At 39.2% G+C, this 16,639-nt stretch overlaps 1 protein-coding gene across 3 annotated transcripts in view; it reads left to right on the top strand.

Moving 5' to 3' along the window:
* The window catches only part of LAMA2 (laminin subunit alpha 2), a 631,935-nt gene that overhangs the window by 602,031 nt on the left and 13,265 nt on the right, over positions 1–16,639 (top strand). For all 3 annotated transcript variants that reach the window (XM_057489270.1, XM_057489268.1, XM_057489269.1), the window contains 5 exons: positions 773–921; positions 5,835–6,011; positions 6,263–6,419; positions 14,806–14,918; positions 15,242–15,431. In XM_057489270.1, coding sequence (XP_057345253.1) covers positions 773–921; positions 5,835–6,011; positions 6,263–6,419; positions 14,806–14,918; positions 15,242–15,431 — 786 coding nt within the window. The remainder of the gene's footprint in view (positions 1–772; positions 922–5,834; positions 6,012–6,262; positions 6,420–14,805; positions 14,919–15,241; positions 15,432–16,639) is intronic.

Below are 16,639 nucleotides of genomic sequence, written 5' to 3'. Positions count from 1 at the left end.
TATGGGACACACAGGTGCATTGGCGATTTAGTAAGTCAGTGGAGATACTGTGATGTGTGCTTGAACATCACCTCCACCGCCAGTGCCTCATGGGACCGAGTGGTCACTGGACAGCCCACGCCCCTATACTCCACATGAAAGGGGACACGCATAGCATCAGCTCTGGGGGTGAGGACCGCATTCAGTCTCCCTTGGGTTCATAATCTGATCTCAAAACCATACTGGTTGCTATAGTAACAGCAGCAAGAAGAAGGCAGTCATGTTTGTGGATGAAAAATTGTCTTCTTTCTTCCTAAATGTGGGAGACAAGTTACATGTTGGTGATAGCAATCTATTTCACCAGCTCAGAGAACAATTTGAAGTCTAAACACTTGAAATGCCATGAGGTTGGGAGTCAGACCTGGTTTCCAGAAAGCTAGCTGTCCACTTATCAATATGAGGAGAGGGCTTTTATTGACACCCTTTGTTTCCTGGTGGGCTTTGTGAATTAGACGCCCAATGAAAGCGCAGCTGCTACTGTCAGTGTCACAAATCTGCTTTGCAAAGACAGCTATATCGCTGCATCCACTTTAAACATTATCTAACAAGCAAAAATGTGCATGATTAAATGGTTATTTCCAGCCTCTTTAAATACTGCTTTAAAAAATATTGAGTCTTAACTTCTCAGGTAAGATCTCAGAGCAGGTAAATTTGCAGATCTGACAGGGAACCTCCAACATTAAGTCATAGATAAGACTTCTCTTTAATCTTCAATAACCGTTTGCTGTTGCAGGCCTATTATGCGATATTCCTGAACAAGGGCCGTCTGGAAGTGCACCTCTCCACAGGGACACGAACAATGAGGAAAATTGTTGTCAAACCAGAGCCGAGTCTGTTTCACGACGGGAGGGAACATTCTGTTCATGTAGAGAGAACTAAAGGGTAACGGTAGCCCTAGAGAACTTACTATCATAACTAACATGCACCCCTTTGCTCGCCTGAGTCTCTGACTGGACCTTTGTTGTGTATGGGCATACAGTGCGTTACAAAACTATCGGATAGCTAATTTCATCTTCTGTGTATATTATACTTGGGGAACCTCATTTACCTTGGCCCATAGGAGCTCTATTCCTAACATTTTTATTCTGGGCAATTCTCTTCACCACCTTTGGAGATACCAAACGCATGCTCTGAAGCTGTAGATAAGAAAAATCCCTCCCTCCACACCTATCAAATGCTCCCTTCTCAAGCAAGGTATGCGCATACTGAACACACAGAATAGCTCAGCTGGAGCCTGCAGCCTTTGGCAGCTGCTGCTTCACTCAGGTTCCAAGCATTTACAGCAGCTGCTTAGAAAACGGTCACAGATTCGGAGAGTGACGGCAGCTGCGGGGCTGACTGAGCACTGTTACGTGCCTACCTCCTCCCCGACCCCTTCCAAGGTAAGCACTTGGAAGTGGCTTCATCAGGGAGCCAATTTAAGAGAGAAAAGGGATAAGCCTGCTGCCATGCCTTCAGTGCATGGAGGCCGCCTCTCTGTAGATCCTGGAGAGGGCTCGCCTCCCAGCCCTGAGTCACAGAACTGGCTGTAGTACTGTTATAAACTGACTTCCCATTTCTTCGGAATGCTGCAGTACTTTATACTTACTTTATTGGGAAAGTCATCTTCATTTGCATCAAAATGTTGTGTAACATGTCAGATAATTAGTTTAGAACGACAATTAGGGAACAAGAAAACAGAAGTCCAGAGACTTCAGTCCTGCAGACCAGCAATCCATTTATTAAAGACAGAAAGGAACCGTAAGTCAAATTTTATGAAACTTCAAAACACAGAGAATACTTTTAGATACAACAGTGATGGGAACATGTAGCAATAGTTCAAGTAAGCAGATGCCATTCTGTAGTTAAAGACATAGATTTTCTAGTTATCTTCTTGTTTGGGTAACAGATTCAATGATAAGTAATAAGAATTTCTTATCTTCTAAGTAAATGATAACACTTTCCTTGGGCTCTTTTTGTTAGTATATGGAGCATTAGGTGTTGGGCTGAATTGATACTAAGCATTCTTGCAGAGTCATCTACTAACTGAGATGTATAAAACCATGATTAAGACAAATGAGAGATCAATATTTGGACAAACTAAGAACTTACACTAATCTAATAGCCAGATATTGTAGTCATAGTCTCAGAAGAGTAATGCAGACTGAATGTTCTCATTGAATCTTAGGGACTGCTCTAAAATGCTGATTTTGCATGTCTTCTAGACTAGATTTCCAGTCCTTGGCCAAACTTAGTCCTTCTCATTGTGGGAAGGATTTTTCACAGTCTTTGAACTTTAATGAATTTCAATAAACAAATAGATTTGAGTAATATAGTTGATCAAAAATCTTCCAAAATATGTTGTTTTGTGGAGGAAGAATTGACATTCCCAAGTGCACAACTGTGACGTTGTGGTAAGGTGTCCTTTTAACAGGTGTTTTTTTAAGGAGGGTATTTTATTATGCCAACTTCACAGCTGTTGGCCATTAATCCAACCTTTATTTGATTAAGTTCAGTGTACAGTACAGCACTGAAAACCGGTCATTCGACTAATTGTTCATATAAACAAACAGTTTGCCATTCGCTGTTAATTAAAGGATAATGTATTGGACATATTAGTGCACAGTCACTGAACTCTAGCAAAGCAAGAACACATTTGCTACCGTAATGTTTCATTCAGCATTCTGAAGGTCAAAAACCAATCATCACCTACCTAGCCTTTAAGCAAGTGTTTCAATTAACTGATTAACCAGAGATCACTAAGGACCCTAAGAACTTTACCCGGAAACATTTTTTAATGCTTCATACCTATTCTGTGGCAGGCTCTGTGTCAAATACTAGACACAGGTTATTTCCTTTAATCATTCTAAATGTATGTGAGATCTGTATTAATATCTTTTCATTACAGATGAGGAAGTAGTAACTAATTAATTTGCCCACAATCATATAGCTAGTAAATAACAAAGCCAGGATTTAAACCCATATATACATATGACTTTGATACCTATTTATTCTTATAACTATTTCAACTATTTATTCTTACCCTTTTTTATGACCTCCGAGATTTGTATTACCTCATGTAGATTATGAAACTCTTACTAATTTGGAATTAATTGCTTTTCCCCAACACTATTCAGACCATAAATGTCAATTATCATTTGTTTTCCTAAAACCCTGGGTAAGATGGTAGTTAGTTTTGATACAATCTCACAAAATCACTGGATTTTTCATCAAAGTGAAATGCAAACTTTTCAAGACTGCTCTTGCTCTGTTCTCTCCTCGGTCTCTCTTTTCCCCTCCTTCCTCGTTCTCTCTCATTTTCTACCCCTTCCTCTCCAGAAATCCCACTTCTACCGCTTTGGTGTCTAATTCTGTAGTACTCCAGTGACACCTGCCTTCTGTAACTGCTTTGCTCTCTGATCCTTATGCTGGGATCCAACTAGGTAGCCAGTAGTTCTAACTATCAGAAACATTAAACCTACAAGCCTGGAGTAGATGCTTAAGCAAGTAGGTTTCCTTCTCTGTGAGAGCGTTCTTCACACAGATACAGAATTAGGTTAAAGACCACAAAGATGGGTAAGATATTTCAGAAGCGATTTGGTGTTTCCAGAATGAGATCCTGATTTGGATACTGCAACCCAATATTTCTTTCTTACCATCCATAATATGTTCAATCCAAAAAATTTCAGATTTTGGTTTTTGTAAATTATAATGTCAGGGTATTTCTCTTAACATCTTCTTCCACATATGCAATCCATTTGGTGGTGATTAGAAAAAAATCTGAGAATCCTGCAAACAAGAAACAGAATGTAAATGATAGAATATTTAATTATGTAACTGCAAGAATCAAGCATTACAACTGTAAGAAATATATCCGACCTATCATAATATTAATAGTAACATAATGTTTGTTAGAGTGTTTTTTTGTATAAAGTAGGTCTTTAGTAAAGAGTTGTTGAATAAATGCTTAAAAAAAACAGGAAATACATCAGAATTGTAATGGACGTGTTGTTAATGTCCCTCTTTACAAAAGAACTAAATAAATTATCTAGGTTTGATGCTCCTAGAATGAAAAATATAAGCAGGATTTAGCTAGTTTTCTAGCAATGCCCTTATTAAGTAATACAGCCTAAGTGCAGTTCCTTAATTACTGTTTTCCAAGTTTTGAAGTTGGTATTTTTACCCTCATTTTGTAAATGAATGAGACTGAGCAAGCTTAAATAACTGGTCCAAAGTCACACAGTTAGTAAGCTTCTCCACTAATACTGAATTCCAGTGTGCTCCTTCTAAAATCTGACGTTCACGCTGTATCTCTACCCTGCAATCTAGTAAGAAAGAACCACTCTTACGGTCCTTGGGGCAAAATCAGATTAGAGAGTCTCTGTTAGAAAGAGGAGGGCCTCTGGTTCTTCAGAAATTCAAATCCAGAGCAGAGATTTGCTCTCCTCGGACAATATTTAATAGTGACTTAAACCCCCCATTAAAACTCTTAGGAACACTGCCGTATCATGTTAGTAAGACGTTGCACTGAGCAAAAGAAAAACAAGGTGTGTGTGGAGAGTATCTTCTCAGGGAGCCTCACATACCTGGAAGTGAGTGGTTTTCTAAATCTCCTAAAAACACCAACATTCTTAGCAATAAACTGGAACCTTCTGATTTTTGCCAAGACATTTTTCCAGAGTCCGGTTAAAAAAAAAAAACAGTATGTCATTTTCCCCTGGATTCCCTTTGAAAATAAACCCAACCTGCCCCCTCAACATCCCCTAAACAATGACATTTTAAGCAACAATGAAATCCATCTTTTTTGTTCCTTTCTCTTACATTTGCATTGTCCCCAAGTGGACCAGTTGCTCAGTGTCATTTCAGAGCATCTTTGCCCTGGTTTATCGTGTCTAGTTCTACATGTGGTTTTGTTCTTTATAAAATCAAGTGAGATGCCATTTTAGGATTGAGTTTTCCACCTAAGTACTTTAGTTTTCTTCCAAGATATGAAGTAAATTTTCAGTAATCCATTCATAATCTTCAGGCTAGTGACTAACAGTTATGAGTAATAGCCCCTACTGACTGTTTGGATTGAAATTCAAAACCTGCTTCTAGAACTAAAAAAAAATGACCAAAGGCATGTTCATCATCAGAACTCTTTGTCTCCTTCTGATTATTTGCCCCAGGATCCAAGAATCACTGTGAATAAGAGGCATAAGGTTCCCAATCAGTAGTGTGTGAGTTATCTCTCATAAGCAAATCAGGGAAATTAATGAAACAGCCACTAAGGAAATCATTGCAAGGAACAATAAGCATGATGCTCTTACCTGCCTTGTCTATTCAAAAGCCAGCAGCTACATTATTTATAAAATGCCCTGTAAGTGTTTGCTGCTGATTCCTGCAATCTCAGCTCTCAGGAGTACCGTTTGTCCCCTAGCAAGAAGATAATAAACCAAGAAATGAAGAGCCAAACAAAACGTGACCCCACACTGTGTGAAACCCACTGAGCCTTGCACGATTAGACGTCACTACACTGTACAAAGCCTTGGCTCTTTGGGCTTCTGCACTGAGCCACTGTTGTCAGCACCACCAGAGACTAGTGTTGCAGCTGCACCATTGCCATGTCTCAGTGACCTCTCAGGGAGCGGTAACAAGGGAGGCAGAGGGACAGGATCCTCAGAAACATATCGTTTGCTTAGTAGAGAATTAATGACCATCAAATTTTGCTCACTTTAAAACTACGGGAAGGAGGGATGAGGGGTGGCAAGAGTTTGATTTCCAGTTGTACTGGGTGTTATGTGTTTTATTCTTGTTTATTTTAAATCTTTTATCAGCATCTTTACTGTTCAAGTTGATGAACACAGAAGGCATATGCAAAACCTGACAGTAGAACAGGCGATTGAAGTTAAAAAGCTTTTTGTTGGGGGTGCTCCTCCTGAATTTCAACCTTCCCCACTCAGAAATATTCCCCCTTTTGAAGGCTGTATATGGAACCTTGTTATAAATTCTGTGTAAGTAATCTCCTTGCTACAAGTTTTTTTTTTTTTTTTGGTATGAGAATCACTGTTGCATCTACACTACCCAAAACCATGTGGGGTGGGGGGGAGGGAAGGAAACAATGAAGATCTTCAAGTTAGATTTTAAAACTTGTACAGATGGCCTTTAAAAGAGGGAGAGGGGACTAGAATTAATTGTACTGAAGCAAGACAATGAAAAGGAAGAAAAATAAGAAAAGTATTTAATTTTCATTATATTCCATTAGCCCTATGGACTTTGCACAGCCTGTGTCCTTCAAAAATGCAGACATCGGTCACTGTGCCCATCTGAAACCCCGTGAAGATGAAGAAGGAGCAGAAATCATCCAGCCAGAGCCAGTTCCCACCCCAGGTTTTCCTATATCCATCCCAGTCCTGGTACATGTAAGTGGTTACCTCCCATTGGTTTCTAACGTAACCCCTCATTTTTAGTCATTTTCAGAAGGACAGGGTGTCTAGTATACCTGACTGCTATAATTAGACGAAGGATAACTTATGAAAACCTAGTCTTACATCTTCCTTGCATTACCTTTATTTATGTATCTGTTCTTTAATTTTCCTGTTTATACAGCAGCAAGTGTTTTCATCTGAAAAGTTAGCACAGAAATGTCAACAGAATCAATAAAATCCACCTATAATAACAACACACAGAGGCAACCATATCAATTTTCAATCCCCTTTATTTGTATTTTACATAGTAGATATCATATATACAAGTTGGTATTCTGTTTTTAAAAATTGGTAATACATAATTAAAACTGTTCCTAAATACCTTGCAAATGTGTATCTCTAATATGATTCTCTATGTGTGTGTGTGTGTGTGACACACAAAGAAGCACCCACAATATTTCATAGCACAGGAGGTGGTAGATCCTTGGCTAGAGCTTGGGTTCCCGAGTCAGACTACCCCAGTTAAATCCCAGCACTCTGAGCTACCATCTGTAGGAATTTGAGGAAGCTCCATAGCCAATCCATTCCTTTTTCCTCATATGGACAATGAGTATATTAACTCATATGTCAAAGAGATAATGTGAAGATTTTTTAAAATTATGTTTATTAAATGCCTAATATATATTAAGCATTCAACAAGTGGCATAATTATGATATACTAATGATCATAATGACTGCTTTTAAGTGCTTACTACGTGCCAGCCACTTCCTAAACAAGTTTCATTGTATGTGTAATTTTCATAATGACTCTGTTAAATGTCTATCTTCATCCCATATTTAGTTGATTTGATAAGAATTATCACCCACCCACTGACACAGCCAGTAAAAGGCAGAATAGGACTGTTAATCCAGTGGGTCTAACTGTACAGTCACTACAACATACTGTCTTTACAATTTATTCTGTTTCTTCTTCATTGTTGAGCTATTTAGAGTGGTTTCCAGTTTTTTTACTATTAGAAACTATATTCTGATAAGCATTGCTGTGCACCCAATTTTGTTTATTTTCTTAGAATAGATTCTTAGATGGATAATTCTGAGGCCAAATGAAGACTATACCTATGGTTCTCAACACATATCTCTGAACTGCTTTTTCCAAAGGCTACACCAATTTATGTTCTCAGCACCAATGTATCCAACAGGGTAGATCTCATCTACATTCTTGACAACACATGCATCCTCTTTATAATCCTTGCCAAGGAGTGGTGGAGCATGTTGCCTTGAGAGCAGGTTTTAAAATCCCTTGAAAATTTCATTCTTTTCCTTAGTTTCCATGATGCAACTGGTGAGAGCAGGTGCTCCTTGTCACTACAAACATTTTAAGTTTCTACCTTCTCTGTTTACAATCCCTTCAAGGATTTGAAAGCAGCTGAGTCTTCTTCCCCAGGCTAAATATTCCATTATCTCAAGCATTCCTCATATATCCTAATTTCTAATTTCTGTATCACTGCTGATCAATATTCTCAAGTTTCAAATATCCCTTTCAAAATAGGTGCCGAGAACAGACCATACACTCAAGCTGGAATCCCCCATTTGGGGGACAGCTGGTCACCTCCTCCCACTGGTCTGAAATCATACTCTGTTAGTTCACCTGAGAAGGTTTTCATGTTTTAAACAGTGGCTCACGCTATTAATTCATCATCAGGTACCATATTTAGTCCACCAAAACCTTGAGGGCCTTTGTATCCCTCAAACCTCTCCTGAGTCGGGTCTCTCGGCCAGCCTGGGTGAAGTTCCGTGCTTTCCTGGCGGGGAACCTGCTGGTCATCTTCCCTTCCTAAGGCTCCGCCTCAGCTTTGTTTGCTAGGGAGTCTCCAGCATATCCCTCGGTAGTTTCTAGAGATCACATTTTCCTCCTTTTTCTCAAAACAAATACACTTTCCCATCTGGGACTGGAGATTTTAACTCATTTAGGTTTCCTTATAACCTTCTGTTCTAATTCCAGTTTCCATTTTCTCTCAGCAGTGTATGTTTTAGCTTTTCTAAAATAGAGCCTTCCACCTAGTAGACAGAAAAAAAACAAAGGAGAGAAGTGAGTAGCAGTCGTATAGGTTGGTATACAAAAGACTGACAACATTAAAGCTAAGAGGATCTTAATGATTTTGACTCTTAATTTCTTCATGAGGAAAGAAAGCCCTAGAACTTATAGCGTGGCTTCAGGTAACACATGTTATAAATAGTTGGCACCAAAACATAAATATCTGAATTCCAGCTGCTCTCTCTCCTCTTGCACGTTATAATCATGCTATGTGGTTGGAATTGGGTTTTTTTTTTAGAATTTTCCATCTCTATTGAGTTGTACTTTTTGAGTTTCAGATCATGGAACCATACATATATTCTCTTACAATCTGATTTCTGTATTTCCATTTTGTGTGTGTCTGCAGAGAAATGTCTGCATTTTAAAGGCTACTAAAAGTTAAAGGTTTGACAATTTATCTTATACAAATATTTAAGAGCCTACTAAATGAAAACATGAATAAGATCAGCATTGCTAGCCACAGAGAGGGAGAGAGAGACTGATTTGAGAAATCAGACATTAACATTAGTAACACGGTTAAGCAGATTTGTACAGAGGTCAGTCAGTCAGTCAGTCAGGATAAGTGCTGAGTGTGGGCTGCAAACCCAGCCCGCTCGCTTCAAGATCAAGAATGGTAGGCATGGCAGGGGACACCCTTAAACTCTATCCAAACAAAATGGTTAGTGGTTCTGAAAAGTGTAAAAACAGGTTCATAAAATGCAAATTATAATACATCACCACACTCTTACACTTAAGGTCTTTCAGTTGAAACAATATAAAATGATGATGGCTTACTTACATCATGTTAAGTGGGGACAACAGAATATAAAAACTATGCATACTGCATAATCACATCTATATCAATAGATAGAGAAACACACAAGAAAAACTTTGCAACAACAGATGCTAACAGCAGATATATTATGAACTAGTGATGATTTCCATCATTTTAAAAAGTATTCTTCAAAATGTTTTGTTTTCATATCTTTATTTAAAAAGATAAGTCATAACCAGTAGTTTTCAACCTGCATTGCTCTGCCACCAGAGGAAATCTGGCTCTATAGCTGATTTCTCTGCTGGGAAAGACGCAGGCAGTGAGCCTCTCTCAGCCCCTCCATCTTGAGAGACACCGAGGACGCAAACTGGACCTTTACACCAAGCAATCTAAGATCAGGCCCTGCCTGCCTTTCCTGCCATAGCCCACCTACCTTACTCAGTGAACCCTGGGAAGTTACTTGTTCTCTCTAAATGTAAGATACTGCACAGAACAATGAGCATAACACCTACCCCCAAGGACTATAATGAGGGCATAAATTACACATTGCATGCACAGCACCCAGCACAATGCCTGGATCATAGTAACCCTCCATCATTCTTCTATGGGAACAAGTCAGTTCAACCTTTCACACTTTTAGGGCGATAGCAAGTGCTAAGAGAAGGCAGCTGGGGAGGAGAGCATTCCATGTTTAAACAGTTTTGAACTCCAGCATGATACAGGTATCATCTCCCAAGTCTCCCGTCAATGTCAATCTCCACCATTTTCCTTCCTTCTTTTAATCAGAATTTAGATTGTAAGAATTTATTAAAGAATTAAGACTTATAATTGATTCCTGAAGTGGGAATTGCCTATCTATGAGCCCAGTATTTGTTCTGGCAGACCCAACAGGAACCATCAGCTCATCTCAGCTAACCTCTTCTTCCTTACACCGTCACACCCCTCCTGGCCAGCAACTCACAGCATGAGGATGTGACAGTCACTATATTCCAGGGCAACTTGAGAATATCTTGAGAAAGCCCAGCCCTATGAAATGGATTTTGTCAATCTTTTATTAAAACATGCCAGAACATCCTAGATTAGAGAGCATTTTATGCATATTAACTCACTTGATAGTGTGGTAGCCTATCTTCTCTTTATACTTGTCTCTTATTATTTAGCTCATTTAGAGATGGATGAAACATTTCTAAATACTTGTGGATATTTCTCATGGAGGATTTAGGGGGGTAGATAAGAGGGTGGACTTCTAATATTACAGAAATTTGTCAAAATATGACAATTTTTCTGCAAGTATATAAGGGGTTTATACCAAGTCTTTATAACCAGCATGGCCTATGTAGATTTGTATACAGAGAGTTAACTGCTTTTTTTTTTACTTGAAATTTATTGAAAGTTGAACTTTGAACCTCAGAGTATGAAATGGGCATACTAAAGAAGAGCAATGTAAATAGCCATGAAGAGTCTCTGTGCTCTTATGGGCACCAGGGGAGTTGGAGGAAAGAAGTCAGCAGAGAAGGAAATAATAGAGCAAAAAAAGCTGTCTCTCTGACAGTTTTAATGCTATGACTTTAAAAGCCAAAGGAGAAATTGATTAGATACTGCCATGTTTTTAAAGGGAAAACACACATTTTCTATAAGACTAGAAATTTCTACTCATACATTAGTATGTAACTATTATTGCAAATGCCCAATACTTACCAAAGGAGCTCCTGTGCAGGGAGCTAACGTGACTCAGTGTTTCAGCTCAAGCTTGAGAAGTGATTTTATATTTCAGAATGTTAAAGGCAGTGCCATAGAAAGTATCGTCCACTTAGTATTCATCTATAAAGAGGAGCACCACAAAGATACATCCAACTTCTCAGATGTGACTTGAGTCCACATTTGTTAGAGAGTACTGGCTCATGAAAGAAGAAAATGATGTAATTTTAATGATCATTCATCTTCTGGTGCTTTCAGGAGCAAAGATGCCAGTTTTAATAAATGCAGTTTAATTCTCTGCATTTAATTCAAGGGATGTTCATCCACTAATCATAGGCTATCCTGAATCCAGTAACTCATCTCCAGATGTCGGCCAACAAATAGCAGTTGGAAATGACCACTGCTTTATTCTGCCCCAAAATTAAGTGAATGTCAGCATGAGGTGACCAAGTTCCCTTCCTTACTAACGGGCTGCACTGTGCACTCACCTACACACGGCTTTGGGAGGCATGGCTTCTTTCATAACCCTCTCTAGCCACACCACTGCTCTAATCACCAGATGCACCACCACTGTGAAACTCCTCACCCAAGTCCTGTATGCCCACAACTTGTCATCTGCCAAGTTAGAGACAAATACCAAGCAAGCCTATCAAGTCCTTTCATAATTATCCCCGTATTTGCAGTACTTTAGAGTCCCCACAAGGTGGCAGGACTGTAACATGTTGAGACTGATGAGCCTCTATTAAAACTAATGTTATGTTGTCTTACCACATTTCAGACACCAGGGTTTCCAAAATAACCCAGGTGAAGTATCATGTCCACAAGATGATGTTTTCCCTCAAGCTCATATTAACTTGCAGGAGGAAGATTCATCTTGCAACCATCATTCTTGAAAGGTTCCTTAAAATTATCTCCTTAGAGGATCCTTTCTCCTACCCCGCTTAGCTTAGATTTCTGTGGGAAGCAGGTTTGAAAATATCCTTAATGAAAAGATTATTTTATTCTTGTGCAAACCATGGGGCTATTTTCTGTTCCATCTCTGATGTTCCCTTTAAACTGTTAGAAGGAAGAAAGACACGTGAGCTGCAGAGTGACACAGGCTGAGGGGCAGGAAGGAGGAGGTGGAGAGCGGTTGACACCGGCAAACCAGGAATCCTGCGTACGTCCTGACAGCAGGCCTGGTTTCAGACTGGCCCCGGGACAAGGGAGGCCAAACACACATCAGTCCGTCTTCCTTTCACCCAGTGAGAGGAGAGCTCTAGATGTGCACCAAAAACATTACCGGAGTAGAGGTTGGAGAACTGTTTTTCCATTTACATCTGAAACTAGATACGTATAAAACCCTCCTGCACTTCTCATTCCTCTTCTAAACTGCCAGTTTTGTAAAGGAAGATGATAAAAGTTCTATTAAAGTAATATACATAATACCCTTCCCTTTGCAAATTGATTATAGTAAACATCCATTTTAATTTTAACAAACAGTGAATTTAGCATAGGGTTTTATACTTTGAGGTTACCTAGTAGAGTGATTGTTATCACTCTCTTCCGTAACATTGGCCAATCTGAGAACAGCGTTGCATTAGCCAGCGTTTCCACCGGCTTCTTCAGATCTGCCAGTTGCAAAAATGAAGCAGGAAGCCTTCCAGGACGCACTCTTTTGCCTAAATTTCAAGTGGGTGCGTCTTGTTAAGAGTCCTTCTTAAAGGACCCTTACAAAGTCCCTGTCTTTTTCTGGTTTAAGGTTTTCCTAAAATAACATAAGCAGAGCCTTTTTTATGTAGAAAATCTGATAGTATGTGACAGGAGCGGCTGCTCTGCTCAGGAACAGAGTTGGAAATACCTGTCTAGTCTGCCAGCGTGCAGGGTTACATAGTGCTCAGGCCATGAGGCCCAGCATACATCAAGGCAATAGCTTTCCAGGACAAACTACTACTAGCAATAAAATACCTAATCTTTACAACTGTCACTTTATTTAAAAGATTATATTAGAAGTTATTTTATGTTGACATGTATATGTAGTAACTAGACAAGTGACCATTATGGTAACAATAACATGGAAATACTCTGCGGGTGGCTTTCTTTTCAGCTACACATTATTTCTCTCTAATTTCTCAGCATCCATTAACCTTTCCAATCCCTCAGTTTTCAGAGTTGAGGGTTTAGAGATGTTTTAGCCAAATTCTGCCCCTGATGGACTCACAGCAGGTAGGATGCTCTTAAAGATTTCTAAGAAGGACTACAGGCTACTTTTGTTTGTTGCGATGGTCCTCAGTATAGGAAAAATCACGAGACGTTGATAAATGATTGCAATTCTATTAATAGCATGATTGAAAGCTGAGTTGTTAAGCTACCAAGCCTTTCCCATTTGGGCCTTTTTTTGCAGGCAGTGGAGTAAGGAAGGTGCCACATGTTGCTCCCAAGCGAGGTCACTCAGCTGTGTGAATGAATAGCATTTTCCTGTTCTACCCACTGGGTTTTACCTATCTGTGTGAATTTCAGCCACAGTCTTTTCTTTGTAACTGACCATCTCCTGGGAAGCCAGAAGGGAAATACTTCCATAAAGACCAATTTTAGAGCATTTCAAAGCACTTGAAGCCTTTTACCTGCTGTGGCAGAGTGCTCCGTTTGACTAAGCTCAAGAGAAAAGAGAGCAAGGATTTTCCTCATCGAGTAAAAATTTCCTGTGCACAGATGAGTCATCGCCTACATACACTATGTGGGAAGAACATTCTGCATCAAAAGCCTGCCTTGGGTGTTTGAGAACCTCTGCTGAGTCAGCGAGCAATAGGGCAGCGGCCCATCCAGAGCTATTAAATGCAGATCTTAAAAACAGATGTGTTGTTGAGAGCGTGCAGGTTATTTTCTCATGTACAGTATGTTCTAAAAGACTCCCCAAGCAGCCTGAACACTGAGCTATTTTGTGAAAATAGAGAACTGGGATAGGAATGGTGGCTTTGGTAATTTGAAGAGACTTGATTACCTATTGAGCTGAAGGTTACAGTAGCCAAACGTGGTGCATCCAGCCAGGACTGGCTGTATAATTTGCAGGGCCCAGACCAAACGAAAATGCAGGGCCCCTTCTTTAAAAATTATTAAGAATTTCAGGATGATGATAGCAGAACATTAAACATGGTGACAGCACAGGTAACATTCATCTGAAGCCAGCCCTGTGCCTATCCTGCTTAAGCACCCTAGAAAGTTGATCTTTGAACAGTGGCATTTGAAATGGTGTATGGTGGGTTACCTTAAAAAAATGTGCTGGGTTGCCTAGCAACTGGCTAAGGGCCTGAATGGGCTGACTTGCAAGTTTAGATACACCATCTTGAAAGTCTAAATTCATGGAAACCTAGAGGGGTGATAATTTTCAAGAAAAAGTAATATAGTAGAGACAGAAATGGTGAAAGCAAGAAGGAACACATTTTTCTAGTCTCATAACCCAGTGGCTAGCTTTTCATTTTCCCTGTTCAATCTGCTAGGAATATAACTCTTCATAAGTAAAGTAAAAGTGAAAAAGGAAATTCTACTCTTCTTAGAAATATAAACAATATATTCTTTGGAGAATAATGAAAATGTGACGTTATAAATATTTCTGAGCACATTCACCTGGCAATGCAAGGGTACACTATAAGAAAACTGATTCAAATTCATGGAACATTTAGTAGTAAGCATCTATTATGTAGCAGAATACAGAGATGAATATCAGTTTTTCTTTTTAAGGAACTTACATAAGATTACAAGACATTGAGCTAAAAAAGAAGAAACAATTAGATAGCAGCATTACATTTTTAAAGAACAGAGCCCATACTCTCCTTTCTCTTCATGGCATTTTACAGGGTCCTTGTGCTGCAGATTCAGAACCAGCTCTTTTGATAGGAAGCAAACAGTTTGGCCTTTCCAGAAACAGTCATATTGCAATTGCATTTGACGACACCAAAGTTAAAAACCGGTATGTATAATTCTGAGATATTGGACAAGACCGATAAAATGGAAGTACTGAATATTTGCATTTATTCAAGTTTAATCAGTTACATTTATTCATTAATGAGATAAGCTCTTTTAATTTCACTGCATACAGTCCAGAACAGAACTATATTCATCTGATTCTGAGGAATCCAGTTTAGAAAATCAGCAGAGGTGGGAAGTCCTCATCTCAGAGGAAGTTTTAATGTCCTTTATGAAAACACACCCACCCATGATCAGAGGTAACTCTATCTTATAATAAGAATGCTCTAATTTTTCTCTTTTACCTTAAATGCTTTTATTTCACAGTCTCACAATTGAGTTTGAAGTGCGAACCGAAGCTGAATCAGGCCTGCTTTTTTACATGGCTCGGATCAATCACGCTGATTTTGCTACAGTTCAGCTGAGGAATGGATTGCCCTACTTCAGTTATGACTTGGGAAGTGGTGACACCAACACCATGATCCCCAGCAGAATCAATGATGGCCAGTGGCACAAGGTAATGGTGCCAGGATGCTAGCAGTGCCCTATGAAGGGGATACTAGGTGGCAGCCATTGGCATTTCCCTGGTGCCAGTACTACTTTGCCAGTGCAAACGCCAACTCCAGTGCCACTGGAATGTGGCTGAGGCTAAAAATAAAGCAAGCACACCATGCAACTGCCCAAACTTGGAAAAAGGGATCAGAGCTGGGTCAGTATTTGACCACTTACGTGCCTCACTATGGTACTACAGGATCCCATCATGGCTGTGCGGCTCCGATTCCCAGACATCTGTCCACAAACAAGGGACGAGTTGTTGAAGACATTTTCGCTACTCTAAGTGAGAAACATGGGACTAGAGTCTGTCCATCATAAAGCTTATGTATTCTATTTAAAGGAATAATATTTATTCTGAGATTATATTTTCCTATTTTTAAGGTGTTACAATGGCCTCTCTTTTATGAAATAATATTTGACACACTAAAAAGCTGGCAACACTAGAATAGGCCCTAAGATTTACCCACTCCTCCCCATCCCACTGTGAAGACCAAGAGTCCGGGAAGCTGCTATATCATGTTTAAAGGGCTCTTGGGTATCATTTCCACCAACAGGCATTTGGAACAATTTTTTAAATGTTGGCCTTACACCTGGAAACTGGTACCATTACAGGCACAGAAGACTCATTTGCCAGCTTACTGTCCTCTTTGGCATAACTGCAAATAGATAATATACTGCCTGAATAAAATGAACACTCAGAATTTGTTTCTGCACCTGTGGTAGCCTATTAAGTAAAGATTCCCTAGGTAGACCAATAAAATGTTTAATTTTTAGAATATGATATTATTAGATATTGGGTTTTATATATTAACATTGACTTGTCATATCATATAGAAAGCTAAAGAGCCTGAAAAAATAAAAACACAAAGTCAACCAATTTATTCTCTTGGAAATAAGAAATGGAATCTTTGTATTTGCTTGGGAGCTTATGCCTAACAAATACTGATCTTTATGAAGGAGCTCTCAATGAAGTTTATTCTCATCTCTAGCTAATAGAAAAATAAATACGACACTTGAGAAAAAGACATATTGCTGGGCCACAAAAAGTCTGGGATGAAGAAAGCTTAAATATTCTAAGCAGCCAAATCATGGAAGGATTTTGTTTTTGAAGGTTTTAAAAAATTACTTCCCAAAACAGAATAGATAAGGGCAAAATGGGGTCTTAAATTA

The sequence above is a fragment of the Manis pentadactyla genome, chromosome 12 (genome assembly GCF_030020395.1).
Source record: "Manis pentadactyla isolate mManPen7 chromosome 12, mManPen7.hap1, whole genome shotgun sequence".
NCBI classification, from domain to species: Eukaryota; Metazoa; Chordata; class Mammalia; order Pholidota; family Manidae; genus Manis; species Manis pentadactyla.
The sequence above is the reverse complement of the archived record's forward strand: the minus strand, read 5'-3'. Positions and strand labels throughout refer to the sequence as shown.